General features: G+C 36.0%; 1 protein-coding gene across 8 annotated transcripts in view; it reads left to right on the top strand.

Annotated features, from left to right (window-relative positions):
* Nucleotides 1–1,187: 1,187 nt before the first annotated feature.
* LOC306859117 (sodium channel protein type 8 subunit alpha-like) overlaps nucleotides 1,188–20,291 on the top strand; it is a gene marked incomplete at its 5' end in the record, with an annotated part of 49,896 nt that continues 30,792 nt past the window's right edge. For 2 of the 8 annotated variants that reach the window (XM_079399974.1, XM_079399972.1), the window contains 11 exons: nucleotides 1,188–1,463; nucleotides 8,703–8,823; nucleotides 10,017–10,104; nucleotides 10,229–10,357; nucleotides 11,766–11,857; nucleotides 14,318–14,539; nucleotides 14,948–15,011; nucleotides 15,219–15,360; nucleotides 16,777–16,980; nucleotides 17,167–17,454; nucleotides 18,443–18,715. In XM_079399974.1, the coding sequence (XP_079256100.1) occupies nucleotides 1,188–1,463; nucleotides 8,703–8,823; nucleotides 10,017–10,104; nucleotides 10,229–10,357; nucleotides 11,766–11,857; nucleotides 14,318–14,539; nucleotides 14,948–15,011; nucleotides 15,219–15,360; nucleotides 16,777–16,980; nucleotides 17,167–17,454; nucleotides 18,443–18,715 (1,899 nt within the window). Of the gene's footprint in view, nucleotides 1,464–8,702; nucleotides 8,824–10,016; nucleotides 10,105–10,228; nucleotides 10,358–11,467; nucleotides 11,560–11,765; nucleotides 11,858–14,317; nucleotides 14,540–14,947; nucleotides 15,012–15,218; nucleotides 15,361–16,776; nucleotides 16,981–17,166; nucleotides 17,455–18,442; nucleotides 18,749–20,291 lie in introns of all 8 variants that reach the window. The other 6 variants (XM_079399969.1, XM_079399967.1, XM_079399973.1 and 3 more) reach the window with 3 other exon arrangements.

Below are 20,291 nucleotides of genomic sequence, written 5' to 3'. Positions count from 1 at the left end.
AAAATGTTTGCCACACTCAAATCAGCAATAGAGTCTGACATAAACTGTCTCATAATTGTCGTTTTTGTTCTCAAATAGTGTTAAAAAAGCTTTTAAGCGGAACCTCCCAGTGCAAATGTTCAATGACTTTACCTATTGTCAATAGGCTCTTGTATTTAGAAGACTGGGTTTATAGCGCGTTGCACAAACTCCCATTCATAAGTAATGTGAGTGCACTGTCTTTGTATCTAAAATATTTGCTTTAGTGTACACTGTGAGTTTTTGTAAGCTTAGGTTAAAGGGATAATTCTGCCAAAAAAAAAGAAAAATCTGTCATCTTGTATATTTTTCATTCAGTCCAAGTCAATGGTGACTAGCAACTACTTGGTTACCCATATTCTTCAAGATAGTGGAGGCTTGGACCCAGAAACAGTATTTATTAGATCACAGCTTAACAAACTGATTAGATATGATTCAGTTTCTGCCAATGCTTATGCTACATGCTGATAAATGTATAGTACAGGAATGTTATGTAATATTGATATGAGCTCATCCAAAATAAAAGTTTTTGTTTACATAATATATATGTGTGTGTGTACTGTGTATATTTATTATGTTTATATAAATACACACACATGCATGTTTATATATTAAATATATTTATATACAATATAAATTATATGAGTATAAATATGCATGTAAATGCCTGTCAATATTTTCAATATATATATATATATATATATATATATATATATATACACACACACACACATAATAAATGTACACAGTATACAACACATATATTATGTAAACAAAAACTTTTAATCATTTGACAGCACTACAGACAACACACTATCACAACGCCAAAGTCATGAGTTTGATTCCCATGGAATGCATGAACTGATACGGAATGTATGAAAGCATTTGCAAAATGCTTAAATGAACATTTTGATTGCGAAATTAGAAAAGACTTTCTTGATCTGGTAGGCTCTAATCTCACTGGCTAACTTTTGGCAGTAAGAGTGCACGGGGTACATGCCAGTTGCTTTACAGGTATGTGCTTTTGTGCCAGAATAATTTGCATTGTGGACGAGACCACTGTATGATTCTGAGCTTAGATGTCCAATAATTCCTTTTCTCTTTCCTACGTAGAACTGGCTGCCGTGGAGGGTACATAACAGGAGAAGAAGTTGCTGCAGGATGAAAACATGGCTGCACCCCTTCTTGCACCGCCAGGACCTGACAGCTTCAAATACTTTACCAGGGAATCTCTGTGTGAAATCGAGAAGCGCATTGCTGAGGAGAAAGCCAAGCCACCACCTAAACCAGACAACAGCTACCGCGATGATGATGATGAAAACAAACCCAAGCCTAACGGTGACCTGGAGGTGGGCAAGAGTCTGCCCTTCATCTATGGGGACATCCCTCGTGGAATGGTGGCAACACCATTGGAGGATATCGATCCCTTCTACATGAATAAGAAAGTGAGTGTGTCATCATGTCTATTCATAAGTCCTGCAAAGCTGGCCTTCATACGTTATCTTCTAAGCAGTGCACTATGGATCATTATAGAAGTGGAGACGCTGATGTGTTTTTCCTCAACTTTTCCAGGCCATTTATTGTTATTCTCTTATATGTGAAACCTCTGATGGTGACATGCAGCTGTCGGATTTACTTGGTAAACATATGACGTATGATGTGAATAACATCCTTCAGTAATCCACTACAGTGCAGAACAATTTGTTTGTGGCTTATGTATGATGTAGATTGTGTATGAGATGATGCTTAAAAAAAGGTTTGTAGAGGAGGTCTGCATTGGTCTGGTGAAGCTTTACTGTTCCAGCTGACAGACTTGTTTTAATTGTTCCAGTAATAATCCTTTAGAAATGAACAGCCAGAAATGCTCCAGTGCATTTAAAGGAACCGTGCAGTATATTAGAACAGCTCTTTGAGTAGTGGGACAAGGATAGTTAGGTTATTTAAAGATCTGTAATGTTGTTGTGTCAGGTTTTGGTGAATTCAGTATTTGGTAGTCTTTAGTCTTGCTGTGTGTATGTGAAGATAGAACAATTATGAGAACAAAAGTGAGAACTACTTCTATGAAGGATATTCCACATTTAACCAAAATGTAGACTGCCTTTCAAAGTTTGGTATTAGTAGTAGTATTTTGAAATTTTATTACAATTTAAAATAACACTGTTCTGTTTTAATGTAATTTAAAATGTAATTTATTCCTGTGATAGCAAAGCTGAATTTTTAGCAGCAATTACTCCAGGTTTCAGTGTCACATGATTCTGTTTAATATGCTGATTTAGTACTCAAAAAAACATTTTCATTGTTTAAAAACAGTTGTGCTGTAAGACCCTAATACCCTTTTTCAAGATTTTGTTTGTTAAATAGAAACTTCTAATGTTCAAAATGTTATGTAACATTATAAATGTTTTGACTTTCTCTTAAAATCATTGTTTTTATTCAGCAAAACTATTTAAATGTTGAAAAGTGTTGATCCATGTTATGGACAGAATGTGCTGGGTCCTGTGTGCAGAGCTCACAATTAATGGTTAATCTATTGCATTTTGCCTAATATTATAACATCATGCTGTGTGTTTACTAGTATTTCTGAACTGTATGCCGACCTTTAACTATTTTGATTTCCAAGAACTGGCTTTTATCATTTATGAGTGAAGCCTCCAAGCAAAAAGTATGAGACCACATAAAAATCTGGAGCTCAAAATTTAAACCTGGAAACGTTTTAGGTGTTTTGAATTTAAAACATGTAGTAATTGTCATGATGTAACATGAATATGAATTTTTTAAACCCTAAACTTCTACTGAAGCTCAAGATTCTCTTCGGATCATTCGTAAATCATGCTAAAGGTTCTACACAGTCTTGTGGAGTAAAAACCAAAAACCACAACCTTTCATTTAAAATATTGTGCAAGCTAGTCCTCAAAAAGATTTTCAGGAGCGAGTTGTTGTTATAAGATGTAGCCTACGGCTGGAAGATGAGGTCATCTTTTCTGTCTGAGTCGTAATGGAGCCCAGCAGGCTTAGATCTGCATTCCTGTTTGGCTCAGCACTATGTTCAGTGGTGAGACCTTAGCCGTGTCTGCCACACTGGACTTTACTAAATAATGCACAGACTCGTTTGTGTGTTAATGCCTGTTAATGTGAGCATGTGTTGAAGCGTTTCCCTGCCTCCCTCTCTTGTTCACTCCCTCCGTCTCATTCCTCTGCTTCCCTCTCATGCAGCACACACTGTTATGTAACCGCCTGCTCCATGCATGCACAGGAAGGATATTTCAGTCTCCCGATGAAAACCTCATGGAGGAGCGTATGTGAAACGTGGTGCTAAGGAACGGAATTGTGTTCTGAATCAAATTCATTTTTATTGTAAACATCGCTCACGTTAGACCATATATAAGAATTTTATTAATATTTAGATGCATCTCTGCATCATGTTTATATGCACATGCCATATTGGAGAACTTAATGTCGAACTATTCTGCAATCTCAAGGATTTAATGGCTCTTTGATTGTACGCATTACCAGCATTGGGATCAGATCTCCCCGAATCCCATTGTCCTTTTGTTTCCACACCCTAGGCTCGACTTGCAGCCTGTAGCAGTAGTGAAACCTGATTCTTGAGGCTCAGGGCAGGTCTCTTCATAGTGTAAAACCAGCTGAGAAATGGGAGCTGGTAGCTTTTAAATCCAGACCCGTGACACTATCAGAAGCAATTAGCCTAGGAAGCTTTGCTACAGGAGCAGCTGATGAACCTGAGTCCTCCAGCACAGATGATTCAAGGAGATGGTTATACAGTAGTATGTTGAAAACAAATCAATTGTGAGACAGAGAGGCTTAACAGGATTTACCCAAGTAGGGCATGTTGGATCTACATCCTTCTGGTTCTTGAACAACATTGATTTATATTCATGCATTTAGAAAATTCTTTTTTCCAGTGTGATTTACGGTGCATGCAAGGTATGCAGTTATTTAGTAAGCGTGATCCCTGGTAGTCAGGTTTGTGCTCTGACTGTTTGATAGGATTGTTGTTGATCCAGGGACATGTTCTGCTTGAGTAAAGGGTTTGCAGAAAGGGGAGACGGCAAAAAAGAAAGACAGAGAAGCTACATATGGGGTCATAAATCTTAGAAGGGGCTCTTCAAAATGTGCCATGTAGGACCATTGCTTCCCCCTGTAATGACGCAGCACTCAGAGTAGGCTTGTCTGGGGTGGTTGGGGGTCTGGGGAAGACGGGGTGATGCACTGCTACAGTATAATGGCCGTCTCACTTCTTCTCCCTCACATCTGTTCACAGCCTCAGTACTCTCAACAGCTCTTATAAATACTCATCTTATAATGTAGGCATCTCATTTGTTTCTGTTAGCTACAAGCCTCAGTACATACGCTATAAATGGCCACATGCAGGAACAAGCCTGTACATTTTTCTCTGTGCTTTAATGATGTTTTATTAACAACAAAGTTCGGGAGGAGCACATTCACATTCAGTAATCAACCCAGTTAACATGATAAGAGGTGTGTGTGTATATATACACAGCAGACTTACCTCTGTTCCTTGACAGTTTTCCAGCATCCCTCCACCACCCCTTCTCCACACTTACAACTATTTCTGGCCTGACCTGTAGGGGACGTACTCTGGGTTCGGGCCAAAATTCGGAGCCCTCCCCTTGGACAGCACGCCAAATACACATAACCTTGGAATTAAAAGATAAATGTGACCCTGGACCACAAAAACAGTCATAAGGGTCTTTTTTTTATTAAAATTTATTCATCATCTGAAAGCTGAATAAATAAAGCTATTTGAAAATATTTTTCAATATCAGTCAGTTGCTGCTCTGCTCGTCACACTCTTTTACATTAGTCACCGTCTCTGTCATTTGTTTCTTCATATTTCTCTCCTCCCCATGTGTCCTGCCACAGGTGTGGTCTGTGCTTCACCTGCATCTCTTTTGTTTATTACATCACTTACTATTTCCTATTCACTTGGCATCATCCTGTAACATGATCTCTCTTTCTCTCTCTCTCTCTCTCTCTCTCTCTCTCTTATTTTCTGTATGTTGTCATTCTCCCTGATGTTTTGAAGCCTCAGTTGGAATATTAAATTAAATAAATGTAATCATTTTAGTTTGTGAATAATATTTTTAACCTAACATATTGCAGTGTCTAGTTAACAGCATTATTTAGCAAAAATGTTTACATTTTATTTTGATTTTCATTTATTTTATAAATTTAAATGTACAGTTTTAACTGAACATATTGCAATTTCTAGTTAGAGACATCTCTTGTATGTAAATATGTTGGCAAGTGTGAAGTTTGTTTAGGCCTATTTATTTTAAATCAGGAATTGGCCATCCATCCTTCATTTTCTCAAAATTCTGTAACAACTTCCTATATTTTTTATTAATTTAATTGAGATTGTATTAATATAATTTATTTTTTATGAACAAATGCTATTTTGTGGTGCATTTCCATCCGTATTATTTTCCCCCTTGTTTCTTTTTTTACCTTAGCTGCTGATTTGAAGGACATTTGTCCGAGGGGTTTTTATTCAGTGCTCGAGGCTGTGTCCAGTTTTACAGCTTTTTTATAGCTTCTGCTCTTTTTTTCTGTTTCCCATTGGCTTTTAATTGTCTTTCTGGTTGCCCCATTCATTCTCCATCTTCCTCCCTTCCTTTCACTGCTTACTCATTCCTCTCTGAGATGTCTTTCTCCGGCTCTTTATCTCTCTATGTCTTTTTGCTTCTCCATTCTGGATTATGAAATTTTCAGTAGCTGTGCAGCCTGTTATGCATTAAAAAGAGGAAACCCACATGCACTTCTCTTGTGTGTGCACATGTACTATAGCAAGCGAATACTGAGAAAGGGCAAATGTATTTTTGTTCATATATGCACCACTTCTGCATTATTTTTTAATCCCAAGTTTCATATGCAGTTGATGGGCTGCTGGTTTGAATGAGTCTTCTCATGTTTTGTCCCCACAGCATGCAGTTTTGAACCCTGATGTCACACACGCTGTTGATGTTGCTGAGATTTGAGCAGATCTCTTTTTTTTTGTTTGACTAAGCAGGTCCCAGTATGTAGTTTACATGGTGGCCTGATTCAGTCTGACCCAAATAGATTCAGCTCTTTTCCATCTTTAGTTACTTATACAAAGTGTTATTTACTGAGCTGTGCTTCTTTAACCTCATTTGTCTTTGTGGATCATATTATGTATATATATTCTTCTGAGGAGTTTCTGCATGTAAACTGCAGATAATAATGATATGGTGCTTCAAAGATTGGCGCTCTCCGTGGTGCTGAAGAGATTTCTTAGTGTTCCACTAAACTCAAGCATGTGAAAGGAAGTGCAGGGGTGTATCCCATCTCTGCAAATGTATGTGACCTCCCATGAAACTTTGATGGTAGTGAACATATTTTATTTAAACAATTATGAGGTTATCTACTGAAAGGCTGGTGAGCCTACGCTGACTTGTTTATAGGCTCATGTAAATTCAGACTTTTCAGATTCAGTCAGTAATGAGAAGTGAGATATCTGGGTAAAACAAGGAGATGTGTGTATATATATATATACCTTTAGACAATTTTTCTTTTTTTTTAAGTTTGCTTACGTGTTTTAAGTTTTATTTTTTATAATTATTGTATGATGTAATGTGAATACAGAACTCACATTCCAGGAGGAAAAAAATCGTTATTTATTTCATAGGCCCAAACTGAACAAAAATATACACATTATTGCTCATATTGTTATTTAAATTATGTAAAAGTAAGGTGAATTTCCTATGGCTTGTAATGTAAATCAGTGACATTTTTATAACAGTATAGCAGACTTACATAAATATGCATATAAAATATCAACTGTCATGCTATTTCTCTCAGTTATATTAGTAAGATGACATTTTAATGCTTAGTTTTAATATCAAGTCTCTGTAGTTTTAATTGTGGGGGCAAAACAATGATTATTGAGAGATATACATATACATGTTCTCCAGAAGCTTTTATTATGATAACATTTTAACACAAAAAAAAATTATGTATGGATAATCAAGTAAACTTAAGTTTCTTCAGACCAGCTTATTGAAATATTACCAACAATATCAAAGTTATTCTCTTATGTTTATTTTAACAGCAAAAAGATGTGTGCAAACATTTTAGAATTATGCTAAAGGTTTAAAAGTATGAAATATAGGAGGACAAAAGACATGCTGATAATTTAGAGGCCTTAGAAATTTATCAAATATTCAGTTATCTTTGTAAGGTTAATAAGTCTTTATGTGTATTTCTTAGCTGGAATGGGGCAAAATGGCCTAATGAGTCACTAATGCTTCTCCAAATTCTCTGGTGTGCTCTGCTATTTTCAGTTGTTTAGTCACAGCTCAGGGAAGATCATTTTCTACTTATGTGGTAAATTCTATTGTATTGTTATAGTTACGAAACAGAATTCAGTACTGTTTCTTTATTCCCAATCCTATATGTGACTTTAATATTGTTTACTATTTCCATCATTATATGGGTACATCAAGGGTTAATGATGAAGTGAAAATGTCAACACTTACTCACCCTCTTCCAAGTTTTGACAGAAAACAAAAAGATTTAATTCAATGACTATCTGGCAAGCAGGAGTGTCAGCAAATAAGAACAAATGTCTCTCTGATAATTTGGTTTTGGTTAACAATAACCCAATATTTAAACAGTCTTAACAGTAAAATTGTGGTGGACACTAGAGGTGCGATTGTTCAACTTACTTATGGTTCGGTTTGTATCACGGTTTAAGAGTCATGGTTTCAGTACGGTTCAGGATGTTCTATATTTAGGGGGGAAAAAATGCTGTCAAATAAAGATGAAAGAAAATAAGAACAAATAATCTAACTACAAGCAACAGCACAAATAAATGCAATAGAGCAAAAATACAAATAAAATAAACAGTGCTTTTCAGTTAGGTAGGTCCAACATTAGTTTTTAGGTACAGAAATTGAATAAAGTACTCAAATCTAAAATAACATTGCATGTTCGACTGTATAAATTGAAGATTAATCTTCATTAAAGTTACAACAGCTATTCAATCAAGAGCGGTGAGTGATTTCCTTGTTGCTGTTTGATTAATATTTAAGTAAGTGCTCTCACTTTAGGAGAATGCATGGATCAAGTGCACTGATACTGCACGTTCAGCGGGCTATGTCTGCTACCAAGACAGGCATTTTTACATCATTTTCATGTAAATTTATCAATTTAAGCACAAAACTTAAACTCAAAATTTACATGCATCCTGTAGCCTCTCTCTTATGTTCAAATTACAACAGTGCTGGTAATTAGATCACTGTGTTTGACTAAATAGCACTCTCAACCAATCAAATTCAAGAACCAGAACTAACTGTTGTAGAAAGATTGTTATATAATCTTTAATTTTATTGCACTCTGGAGACAGTATGGATGTTTTGCATAAAGACTTGTGGATTTACGTTCTTCTTGCCAAAGAATGTGATTTTAATTATTTAGTTGTAAATAAAGCAGTATGTCTTCATTATGATGCCTTGTCCTCTAGAGACAGACATAGGCTTTCAGTATGCGATTATTTCTTCTTAAAGTCCAGTTGAATAAGTGATGATGTTTCTCTCTGCTTGCAACTAATCTGTTGTTTCTCTTTCTCTTTGTTGTTCTGTCTTTGTCTTCTCTCTGGCTTGTTCTCTTTTTCCTCTCCACAGACATTTATAGTCCTAAATAAAGGGAAAACAATCTTCCGCTTTAGTGCCACACCTTCCTTGTACATGATAAGCCCTTTTAATCTCGCTAGGCGAATAGCGATTAAAATTTTGATACATTCATATCCTTTTTCAGCTGTTAAAATGTATGTGATGAATGTTTGTTGTCTCTTTCTCTACATCAAATATGTAACATGTCTGCTTATTGCTAGAGTGCATGCGATGGTCAGGAATAACGCTATAGATGCAGACTAATATGTTGTAGTTAAGCAGTGTGTTCTAGTGTGGGACTGTAACAGCATATAAGTGGGTGTGGATGTAGGTGTGAATTTTAGATGCACAGCAACTGTTTTATTTGACAGTAGAGATGCCAAATACAGAGAGAAAATGGTGGAGCTCTGTCTCCTGTTTTTGCACATTGTGTCCTGTTTTGATGCTGGAACCCATGGCTAAGGACATCTAGTTGGGTAGTCATATTCCATGCAGAAGCAGTCTCCCTACTGGCCAATACAGCACAATTTAAAAATGAGCTTTCTTTCTGACCATATAGTGGCATTTGTTTTATTCCGATTGATATATCAGTCATGCCACATTAACTCTCAGTTCATTCATAAAATATTTACAGACAGAGGCATTGCTGTTAAGCTGAATGGAAACTGAACTGTAATGCTATTCCCTGTCCTCTGAGGACTAATGTGATGGTTAATGTGGTTGTAGTCCAAACCTTTTAACTGCCTACATAAATGACACAAATGAGCTGAAAACTCCCTGTTATGACGGAAGCACTAAGACTGGGTGATATATTAAATATTCACATTAATATTAATGTGACTATTTTAATTATTCCAACTTATTATATGCTGTATAAATGAACATGATTAAACATCAATCACTGTTCATTTAGTGGCAACCATGGAAAACATGTTTTGATTTTTTTTCTTTAAGTACTTTTTTCAAGGTATTACATATTTTGTTAATATTAAATACATCATTTATAATTTGTTAATAATAAATTGAGATAAATAAGTGTTTGTCTGATACTGTATGCAAAATTGTACCTCTTGCATTAAACATTTTAATCTACATTGCAACAGTGGCTGTTTAGTTGAATACATAAATATATATCAAATAATAAGCTAAAAATATTGAAATATAAATATTGCCTAGCCCTAGCAGTGCTTTATAACTATCCAAAATTCACAGTTTTCTGTCTGTATTTGGTATTTTGTTATTGATGAATGTCCTGATATGTATATTTACAAAGTAAAAAGCCTGTGTTCTGTAATATCTCAGAATTTCCTTAACTGATACCCACAGTATTCAGCATGTTCATTATGTGTACGATTTTGACCAACTGTGTGTTCATGACTTTTAGTAATCCTCCCGAGTGGTCCAAACAAGTAGAGTAAGTATTTATCCTAACCACAGCTTGCCATTCATAACACAAAATCATAAATGTACACATTCAAAATTCAAAGCAGATTTTAATTCCTTTTTCTTAATCCAGTTACTGTTACTTTTTCCTTCAGGTATACCTTCACTGGAATTTATACGTTTGAATCAACTGTAAAAATCATTGCCCGTGGATTCTGTATAGATGAATTCACATTCCTTAGAGATCCATGGAACTGGCTGGATTTCATGGTCATCTCAATGGCGTAAGTATTCTGTCATTAATGTAATTATGAACCTAGTCTGATTTGTGAACATTCGGTTAATATCAAATCATGAAAAATAAGTCATTTATCTGGTCAGGATTATTACATTCACCTGAAACAATGTTCTGCCTCATTCTTGTTTATAAAGGATGATGAAAAGAAATACCAGTAAAGCTGCTTGCACACTGAGCTCTTACTGTATGTGGGGGATGCAGACAACACATTTTCAGCTGTTATATTCTGTCTCTAACCATATGAACAATTTTAGGTAGCATCTTTATGGATGTGGCAGCTCTGCTCATGTCGTGTCCAGTTCCTCACAGCTCTGCATTTGTTCTTGTGACTGTTTTTCTCCTCATCTCTCTGCTGTTCTATGGATATACCTGGTTCTTGCACTGATCCAGAATACTCACTCTATTCTCCTCTTCTGAGAATTTTCATCGTTCAGATGTTCCTATCTATCAGTGTTTAGAGCCATTCACCAACAACACGACTCCTAGCAGCCCACACAGAAAACTCTCTCTCTCTTCCTCTCTTTCTCTCTCACTCACTGACTCCAGTTCTCATTCTCCATTTTCACTGTATCTGTTATTTATCTGTCATGTTTTACCATACCAGACATATTCATCTGAGATATATTGTATGTCACCATATGAGCATGTTTGTTTATAAAAGCTATTGGGGTGGGTGACAGACATTAGGTTTTGTGTTGTTGTGCCAAATATTGTTATTATTATAAATATATATTTTATAATATAATAATTATAATATATTATAAAAATCATGATTAGCCCACATATTCTATCTGAAAGATATCTTTAATGTATATTGTCATAGTATGCTTACTTTTTCAACATAGAAATTATTCATTGCGTTAACTTAATAATAATAATTACTATTGTTATTATTAAATGTATTATTTTTCTTTTTTTGTTTAAATTTGTTTAAATCAAAATATTGAAATATTTGGCACTTCTACCTTGTATTGTGACTACACTACATGAATTTCCCCCACCTTAGAAGAAAAAGATTATCTTAGTCTGCATATAGAAGTCATCAAGTACTAAGTCATGACCATGTCTCCATGTAACTTTGATCTGATCATTGCAGGTATATAACAGAGTTTGTTAACCTAGGCAATGTCTCAGCTTTGCGCACATTCAGAGTTCTGAGGGCATTGAAAACAATTTCTGTAATCCCAGGTAAGAGCGTGTGTGGGCGGGAGGGGTCGGGTCGGTGTTCTCTTGGTGTGTCGGTGTGTGTATCTTGGTTTTCTTTTCCTTCCTTTCCCCCCGTAGTGGACAGGCTCTGTGAGTGGTGTACCTCCTGGTGGTTCATTGGCGTGGTGGTGTTCTTGGTGTGTTTGTGGTTGTCATTGGTGTCTGTGTGTGATCCTCCCTTATTTCAGATATGTAACAGAGTTTGTGGACCTGGGGAATGTATCTGCGCTGAGAACATTCAGAGTTCTCCGAGCATTGAAAACTATCTCTGTCATTCCAGGTGAGATGCAGTTTTGACGCTGAGGTTAACATTCAGTATGATCCCCTGTTACTATTCAATTTGAAATCTTTTTTTTTAAAGCAGAAATTAATTTGGAGAGGACCATTTAATTTGCTTTTTTCCAATCTCCAAAATTATCAAAAATGGTACTTATACATTTTTGATAGGCTTTGCAGTCTACTATCAATCTCCAGAGTCCTTGGTTTCGACACCCTTTTGCCCCTTTAGAAACTTCAGAGCAGATTAGAGCAAATTAGAAAGCTTTAGCGACCAAACCTCTTTAACCTCTTTCATGTAGGCAAAAAACGTATCTGTGAACTCAAGCTGCTGTTTTATTACTAGGTTTGTTGTTGAGATCTTGCTAAAGCAGATCTTTGTGTTAAATAAGGCATGTTTTATTTCAGATTTTAACAGTAAGGACTTTAGATAAAAGCTAATTGTCAAATTCACTAGTTTGTGAGCTTGTATGTTTCTCAAAAATCAAACTATAAAGATATGAACACATTAATGCAGCTGATTAATATATATTAGGAAACAAGTAGACCTTTTCAAACTATCCCCCTGGCCTCAGAGCACTAGAGTAGATATTTTCAACAAGCTATGTTTTGTTCACCAAAATGAAAATTTCATAGCTCTCAGTGAGTTCCCAAAGAATATACTTGTTACTTATTTATGAAGACTGCCAAGCCTAGTTTGTGGACATATTTTATGCTGCATGATGCTTTGGAAGTCATTTGCTTTTATAGTATTAGCCTACTAAGTGCTTGGCTGCCTTTTATTTTTTTGACAATTAATTTTTCTTCACTTTTTTCCTTTATTTTGTATGAAACTCACAAATTGCACCTGGAAATAAAATAAGAATAGTGCAGATGGTCAAGGAAGAATGTTTTTTTTTTTTGTATCTGTTTCAGATGAGTTAATTTTTTTCATTTTATCTGTACGGTTGTTTTTATTTTATTCAGAGGCTTTGCAAAAATGCCAGACCTTTAGCTTGATGTCTTGACACATTAGTGTCATATGCAAGTCATTTTCAGTGAAATAACAGGATTTATTTAGCTGACTTGGTTTTTACTGCAAGTCATATTTGTCATACTGTGTTATTTTCAGTAAGGCTGTGAACTAAAGCCTACTCATCAAATCTCTGAGCCCTGTGAGATTTTTTATGTTTTTGTGGGGTTTATGGGCAAGAGGATAGTATCATATCAATACTAATTTGAGTGTCTATTGTCCTGAAGGTAAAGCAGCTCTTTTATATTTAAGAGGGAGTTATGGATGGGTCAGTGCAGTTCTGATGATGTTTAGCTCAGCATGTCTGATGGAGCCTTGGAAGATTTTTACACTGGACTTGTTTCTGTTCAGCCTTCGAGCTGAAATGACCTGCATGCAGTCTTCACCCCCCTAGTCCCTGCTTGCTTTATTCTCCCAATGTTATGGCCCTCTGGTTGTGCTGCAGTATTTATAGACAACTGGATGTCAGGCTGTTCTCACTGTTTCAGGGAGCCCTCCCTTTATTGTCAAGAGAATTCTTTGAAGGTTGTCATTCGACAAATTTTATTGGAATGCTGGAATTCAAAAAGGTTTCAGGACAAATTTTTGAATCTCCTGAAATAATATATTAACTGTTGTAAGCGTTTATTAAACCATGTTTAAGCAGAATAGTGAATTATTCATCTGAATAGAGCAAATGCTGGGATGGCTCCCAAACAGTACATGTGTAAAGACACTTAAAGTGTATTTTGTGGTTCTGTTATTTATACTGTACATTGTCATTGTGAATTAAAATAAGGATTCAAGGTATGATATTATGAAAAAATAATAATTAACAATTAAAAACAATTGAAGTAAACAATTAAAAACATAAATTTATGCTGAAGGGCACCCTTAAGCATGCATATCAGTGGTTCTCAACTGGTTTTGTTTCAGGAGCCAGATTTACATTTACAAACAGTTTCATACTCTTGGCAGCCAGTAATTTATCATACAAAACTCATTAGGCCAAAAACCATGTTTATGATTAAGGTCATGTCAAGCATCATGTTCATGATTCTACCAAGTAACAGATGAGTTTTATTGGATGCCTGACCTATGATATCAACAACAAAAGGTATGGGAAATGTTTTCTCCCTTTTTTGAAAAGTAACATTTAATTGCTATAGATAGATAGATAGATAGATAGATAGATAATAATTGCGTTGTTCCCTGCAACCAGAAAATACCTGCATACCACCAGCCGAGAACCACAGATCTATATAATATGTATACAAGACATATACATGAAACGTAGATGGCCTCACATCTAAAAATGTGAATTCCTCACATCATGCCTTGAGACTCCTTTTATACACTTCTGGGACTTGAACACAGATACAACTGTCTGTGCCTTTTTGTGTGTGTGTGTGTGTTTGTATGCGTGTGTGCATATTTGTGCGTGTATGTGTGTGCATATTCGATATCTCAAAGGTCTGAAGACCATTGTTGGCGCTTTGATCCAGTCAGTGAAGAAGCTGTCAGATGTGATGATCCTCACCGTTTTCTGCCTCAGTGTCTTTGCCCTCATTGGTCTTCAGCTCTTCATGGGAAATCTGCGGCAAAAGTGTGTCATCTGGCCCATCAACATCACAGAATTATACCAGGCCAATGGCACCCATGCATTCAACTGGGACGAGTACATCATGAATGATAGTGAGCTTTTGTTTAGTTTGTCACACAAATTACAAAACTACTAATATATTAGTTTCTGTTTATCGTGCATTGTTTTAACTGCCATGTAACACTCATTTAAAGTTAATCTTTAATAGAAACAAACAATTAACTACATCTATAATTACTATAATATAATGACTACATATATTTTGATTTTGTTTATATTTAATAAATTAATAATTTCACACTGTTAAATGTTTATATATATATATATATATATATATATATACACATGTACATTATGATGTTGTAATGCCCAAATTCACTTGTAGCATTTAAATGATAATATTGGCTGTTTATCTACCTGATCGGTTTTGGCCATAAATTGAATTGCTTGAAAAGTATAAAATAGTCCAGTTAACATTCTCTGTCTCGTTTTGTCATCAGCCAATTTCTACTTCCTGCCGGACCAGCTGGATGCTCTTCTGTGTGGAAACAGCTCTGATTCGGGGTGAGTGTCTGGCCTTCTCCTTCACAACATAATTACAAAACTATAAATGACATAACACAGACATTAAAAATAATAAACAACACTTACTTGTTAAAAAAGACAAAACATGCAAGAGCTCACTGAGACTCTTCTCTGACAAACGTTGTATGCTAATCCATAGACTTGTGCCAAGTCATTATTGGGTTGTGTGCTCTTTTCCCCTCTCAGGCGCTGTCCTGAAGGCTACACATGCATGAAGGCTGGTCGCAATCCAAACTATGGGTACACCAGCTTTGACAGTTTTGGCTGGGCTTTCCTGGCTCTGTTCCGCCTCATGACGCAGGACTTTTGGGAGAACTTGTACCAGCTGGTAAGGGCGTGGTCTTTTTTCCTCTTTCATCACTTTTTCCCATTTAAAGATTTTTTTTTCTCAGTAATCTGAATTTTGCTCCTGAGCAAATGAATCTTTTTGAAATCAAATGATATGTGTATGTAAATAAAATTAAAATGGCTAAATTATACTGGTCTAACTTTGCACAATTAAAAAGTCGCATTTAATTATTTGCATTTAGCATGCAAATTAAACAAACTCAGTGCTTGAGGTACCCTCATGCCTTTTATACTTAATACTACATTTGTAAAGAACAGAAAATTATATTTAATTAGCAACTGTGATGATCTGGATCTCTCAAAATTCTTTTTTTCCCAGTTATTTTGTCGCAATTGGTTGTATTTTCATTAGTTCAATATGCTTTAAGTGTAAATTTCTCACACATGAAAAAGTGTTTAGGATGAACCATAATATTTATTCCGCTGCAGACATCCCTCGTTGTGCAGGATGCACACAAACACACTGACCCTTTGGGATCAGGAGCAGTAATGGACAGCTAGAAGACTAAATAGTAAAACGCTAAATATAGTCTGAGCTCTAGTTGGTTCTGTACTCTTACATGTAGATACAAGCATAGCCATCTAGACACCCTGTCTTTTATCTAAGCACCTGATAAAATCCCATTGTTACTGATAAACAGATACAATATTCATGTTTATTTTAATCTGTTGTCAACTTGTCAAGAAATTTGAAAACTGATTTAATTATTAAATAAGAATTATTATATGACTTGAAATTTGTATTGATTAAATTGACTAAAAATGTTATAGTTGTCTCTTAAGTAGTTTTAATACAGTTGAATGAACTGAATGTTATAGACCCTGTATTCAACAATCGAATGCATTTGTTCCTAGAAGACAGGTAATTGCAGTTCTTTTAAAGCTTATAAGGAATATCACTCTTCATAAGTTAGGCTTAGTATTTTCTCATTATTTTGTCAGGCATACCAACTGTACTGTTAAAAGCCATGGAATTACTGGTTATCTTTCTGTTCTTCTCTTTTTAATTTTCTCACTCCAAACAGTCTCACTGTTTGCACACCAGCATCTCAGGGTGCCAGTGGCTGCCTTGAGCCAGTCTATTTAAAAGAACACATGTATGAATGTATGCTTAAATGTATGTATGTATGTATGTATGTGTATTTGCCTTCTTTGCACAAGTAGGTCAAATAGAAGCGATCGAGGCTCAGAATAATGAAATGACATTTGCATTTTTCCAGCGAGTATATCTTGTATATTAGTGAAATAGTATGGACAAAATCCCTGAATGTTATTATGAGCATTGAGAAATTCTTCTGTGTGTGTGTGTTTGTGTGTGTGTTAAAAAACAAACTATTTTCTATTCTGATGTATGAAGCTCTGTAATATAATAAGATGATCTGCCCCTCATCCACAGACCCTGAGAGCAGCGGGGAAGACCTACATGATTTTCTTTGTGCTGGTGATCTTTGTTGGCTCATTCTACCTTGTGAATCTGATCCTGGCTGTGGTGGCCATGGCATATGAAGAACAGAACCAGGCCACTATGGAAGAGGCGGAGCGAAAGGAGGTGGAGTTTAAAGCTATGCTGGAACAGCTGAAGAAACACCAGGAAGCACAGGTCAGGCAGTGTTTTAATGCTTATAATAAGGGTCCTCTTCGTAATACTTAAATGTGATTTAGTGCAGTGTTTGCCTGCTGGCTTCTTATTGTGGACTTTTTATATTTTAAATTTGATTTTGTGACTACAAAACGATTTAAACTCAGAATAATTTAGATGAATGATTGATACATTTTGTGACTGCAGGCTAACGCAATGGCAACATCGGCGGGGACGGTGTCTGAGGACGTGGTTGAGGATGATGGTGATGGAGGTGGGAACTTGTCCTGCAGCTCATCTGAGATGTCTAAACTCAGCTCCAAGAGTGCCAAAGAGCGACGAAACCGCAAGAAGAAGTGGCGGCAGAAAGAGCAGGACAAGGAGAAAGGGGACAGTGAGAAGTTTGTCAAATCCGAATCGGATGATGGAAGCAGGAGGAGCAGATTCCGTTTCCCTGACAACCGTTTAGGACGTAGGAGTTCCATAATGAACCAGGTAAAGAATGACTTCTGTCTTTTTTTTATTGTTGTTTTTTTGTGCCGTTAAAGGGGTCATCGGATGCAAAATTCGCGTTTTGAACTGAAATGTGTCTTGGCAGTCTATGTACTACCACCCTATAATGATAAAAAAAATCCACCCAGTGTTTTTTTTTTTTTTTTTTAAATCTCAATAAATCATAAGCAGTGTTTCAGATCAAGCTGTTCTCAGATTCTTGGCAGAGTGATGTAGTTCTGCACAGGCCCCTCCCATGATTGCTGAATGACACTGGTGTTTTAGCATAGCTCCGCCTTGAGTGAGCTGTCAATAGTCCACCATTGTTTCGACTCCGGAGCAGGGGTAGACAAGAATGTCTCCTAAGCAATTGAGGTGTTTTGTTGTTGGATTTAATGAACATAGATCAGTCATCATTTACTCCTGACATCTGCTGAAGATGCAGTGGATTACGTTTGTTTTTGAAGGGAATGCTCACCCGATCTATCTAAATGTGTCTATTTTCACGTGATTCATTCGTGATCCAGCTTCACCTACAGAAGAAGTGAGTATAAGGTTCGTTTATGAATCTTTGCAAATAGCCTTTCCTAATAATGTGCTAGTTAGAAAGTTCCGTGGCTAAAGTTTACAGTCTCATGAGAACTGCTCATCACCCCACGGAAGAGAGGGGCAGGGTGAGCAGAGCTCATTAGCATTTCAAGACACATGCACTAAAATGGCTTGCTGTTTGCTGAGCTGTTTTTGACAACGTAAAAAGGGTGTTGTTTTACACTACCATTGAGAAATTTTAATGTATGTTATAGACTTTTCATTAAGACCCTAAAGAATCATATCAACTTGTGGAAAATGGGCATCCGATGACCCCTTTAAGAAGTAACTTGAAAAGTTCCTAATGTCTGTGACTAATGTTCAACATTCAACTGTCGAGAGCAAGTGAGTAAAACCAAAGATGTCAGCTTTTTCGATCTGTTTCTGCTTTTCCTGCCTTCAGTCTCTGCTCAGCATCCCTGGCTCACCATTCCCTTCAAGACGCAACAGTAAGAGCAGCATCTTCAGCCGCTGTAAGGACGGAGGCTCGGAGAATGAGTTTGCAGATGATGAACACAGCACAGTTGAGGAGTACGACGAGCGGCGCGATTCGTTCTTAAGCCCACAACGTCGCAGCAGCTACACGGGTTACTACGGCAAGCGCAACAGCACTGTGGATTGCAATGGAGTGGTCTCTCTCATCGGGCCGGGGCCTGGCGGACGCCTACTGCCTGAGGTGATAATAGATAAGGCAGCCACTGATGACAGCGTAAGGAAGTCTTAAGAGTAGATCAGTCTAGGCATGGGCATTATCTATCTCTGAACCTTGGCTCTCTCTGTTTGGCTCTTTCTCTTTCTGATGCATTTGTGTAATGGTTATTTTGACTTTGCGCTAAAATTAGCTCTCTTTCAGTTGAGGACTGCTCTCAAAGCCTGTGTGATATGCTGCCCTCCTATGCCAGTTTAAAATTAGTGAACAAGCTGCTAACTATATATAGTTCTCACTAAATGAACTACTAAGATTTATAGAATTTATATTTTTATACACTACCATTCAAACATTTGGGGTTGGAAATTCTGTTTTTGAAAGAAGTCAGACAGTAATATTGTAAAATATTATTACATTTTGAATACTTTTTTATTTTAATATATTTTATGTAATTTATTCCTGTAATGGCAAAGCTTCAGTGTCACACGAACCTTCGGAAATTAGTCTAATATGCTGATTTGGTGCACAAAAAACATTTTTTTATTATCAGTGTTGAAAATGCTTATGCTGCTTAATATTTTCATGGAATTCATGTTTTTTTAAGGATTCTTTGATGACTAGAAAGTTCAATAGAACAGCATTTATTTGAAAAAATCTTTTGTAGCATTGTTTAATTTAAACATTAATTTTCCCTTTTGATCAACTTTAATGCATCCTTGCTAAATAAAAGTATTAATTTCTTTAAAAAATATCTTTCGGACCCCAAAATTTTTAATGTTAATGTATTTCCATTTTCATTGCATCATCTCATTACACATCCACCCCACAAACAAAATCTTTCTTCATATTTATTTATTTAAAAATGTTGTATTTAATTTTATATTCACGCAAAGGTGAATTAACCACGAAATTCTTCCACTTCCACCCTCTAGCCTTCAATTCTCTTTTCTTATTTTCTCTTAATCTACAAGTGTTATTTTGTATACCATTTTTTTATTTCATCTTTATAGTGTATACATGCATTTTTTCTTATTTTAATGATCAGCACCATTTCTTCGTACTGTAATTATAATGGAAGCATTGTAGTTAGCATGGTAGTCTGCTAGCTTTATGAATCATATAGAGGTCTGGTATAGCTTCAGATCTTCAGCATGAGGTTAATGGATCATGATATTTATTCTTTTCTTCTCTTGACTTATTAGACTGAATGCATGCTGATGCATGCTGACTGGATCTCCTAAAATCTGGAGATGCAGGGGCTTCAAATGAGAGGAGGAAGGGAACGGAACGGAGAACAATGGTAGATTTATAATATGATAAACTTGAATAAGTTACTTATTCACAGCATTTTCAGCATTCTGGATATTTTTAAAAACATAACAGTTTATAAAACATGGCTGACTGTTTCAAATGACCATATGAGTGAGCATTTTGATAACATATAGTGTGTTAATCACTTGCTTATGTTAGGAATATGTATCGCAGGAATGCTAATGACAAATACCAATGGATTTCCACCCTACCTTCTCTCTTGTGAGAGCCCAGCATGTCTCTGCTTTAATGCATTCAAATAAAAAATGGCTCCTTTGGACAAAATGGGTTA

This window comes from Barbus barbus (genome assembly GCF_936440315.1).
Source record: "Barbus barbus genome assembly, chromosome: 40".
In the NCBI taxonomy this organism is placed as follows: Eukaryota; Metazoa; Chordata; class Actinopteri; order Cypriniformes; family Cyprinidae; genus Barbus; species Barbus barbus.
The sequence above is the reverse complement of the archived record's forward strand: the minus strand, read 5'-3'. Positions and strand labels throughout refer to the sequence as shown.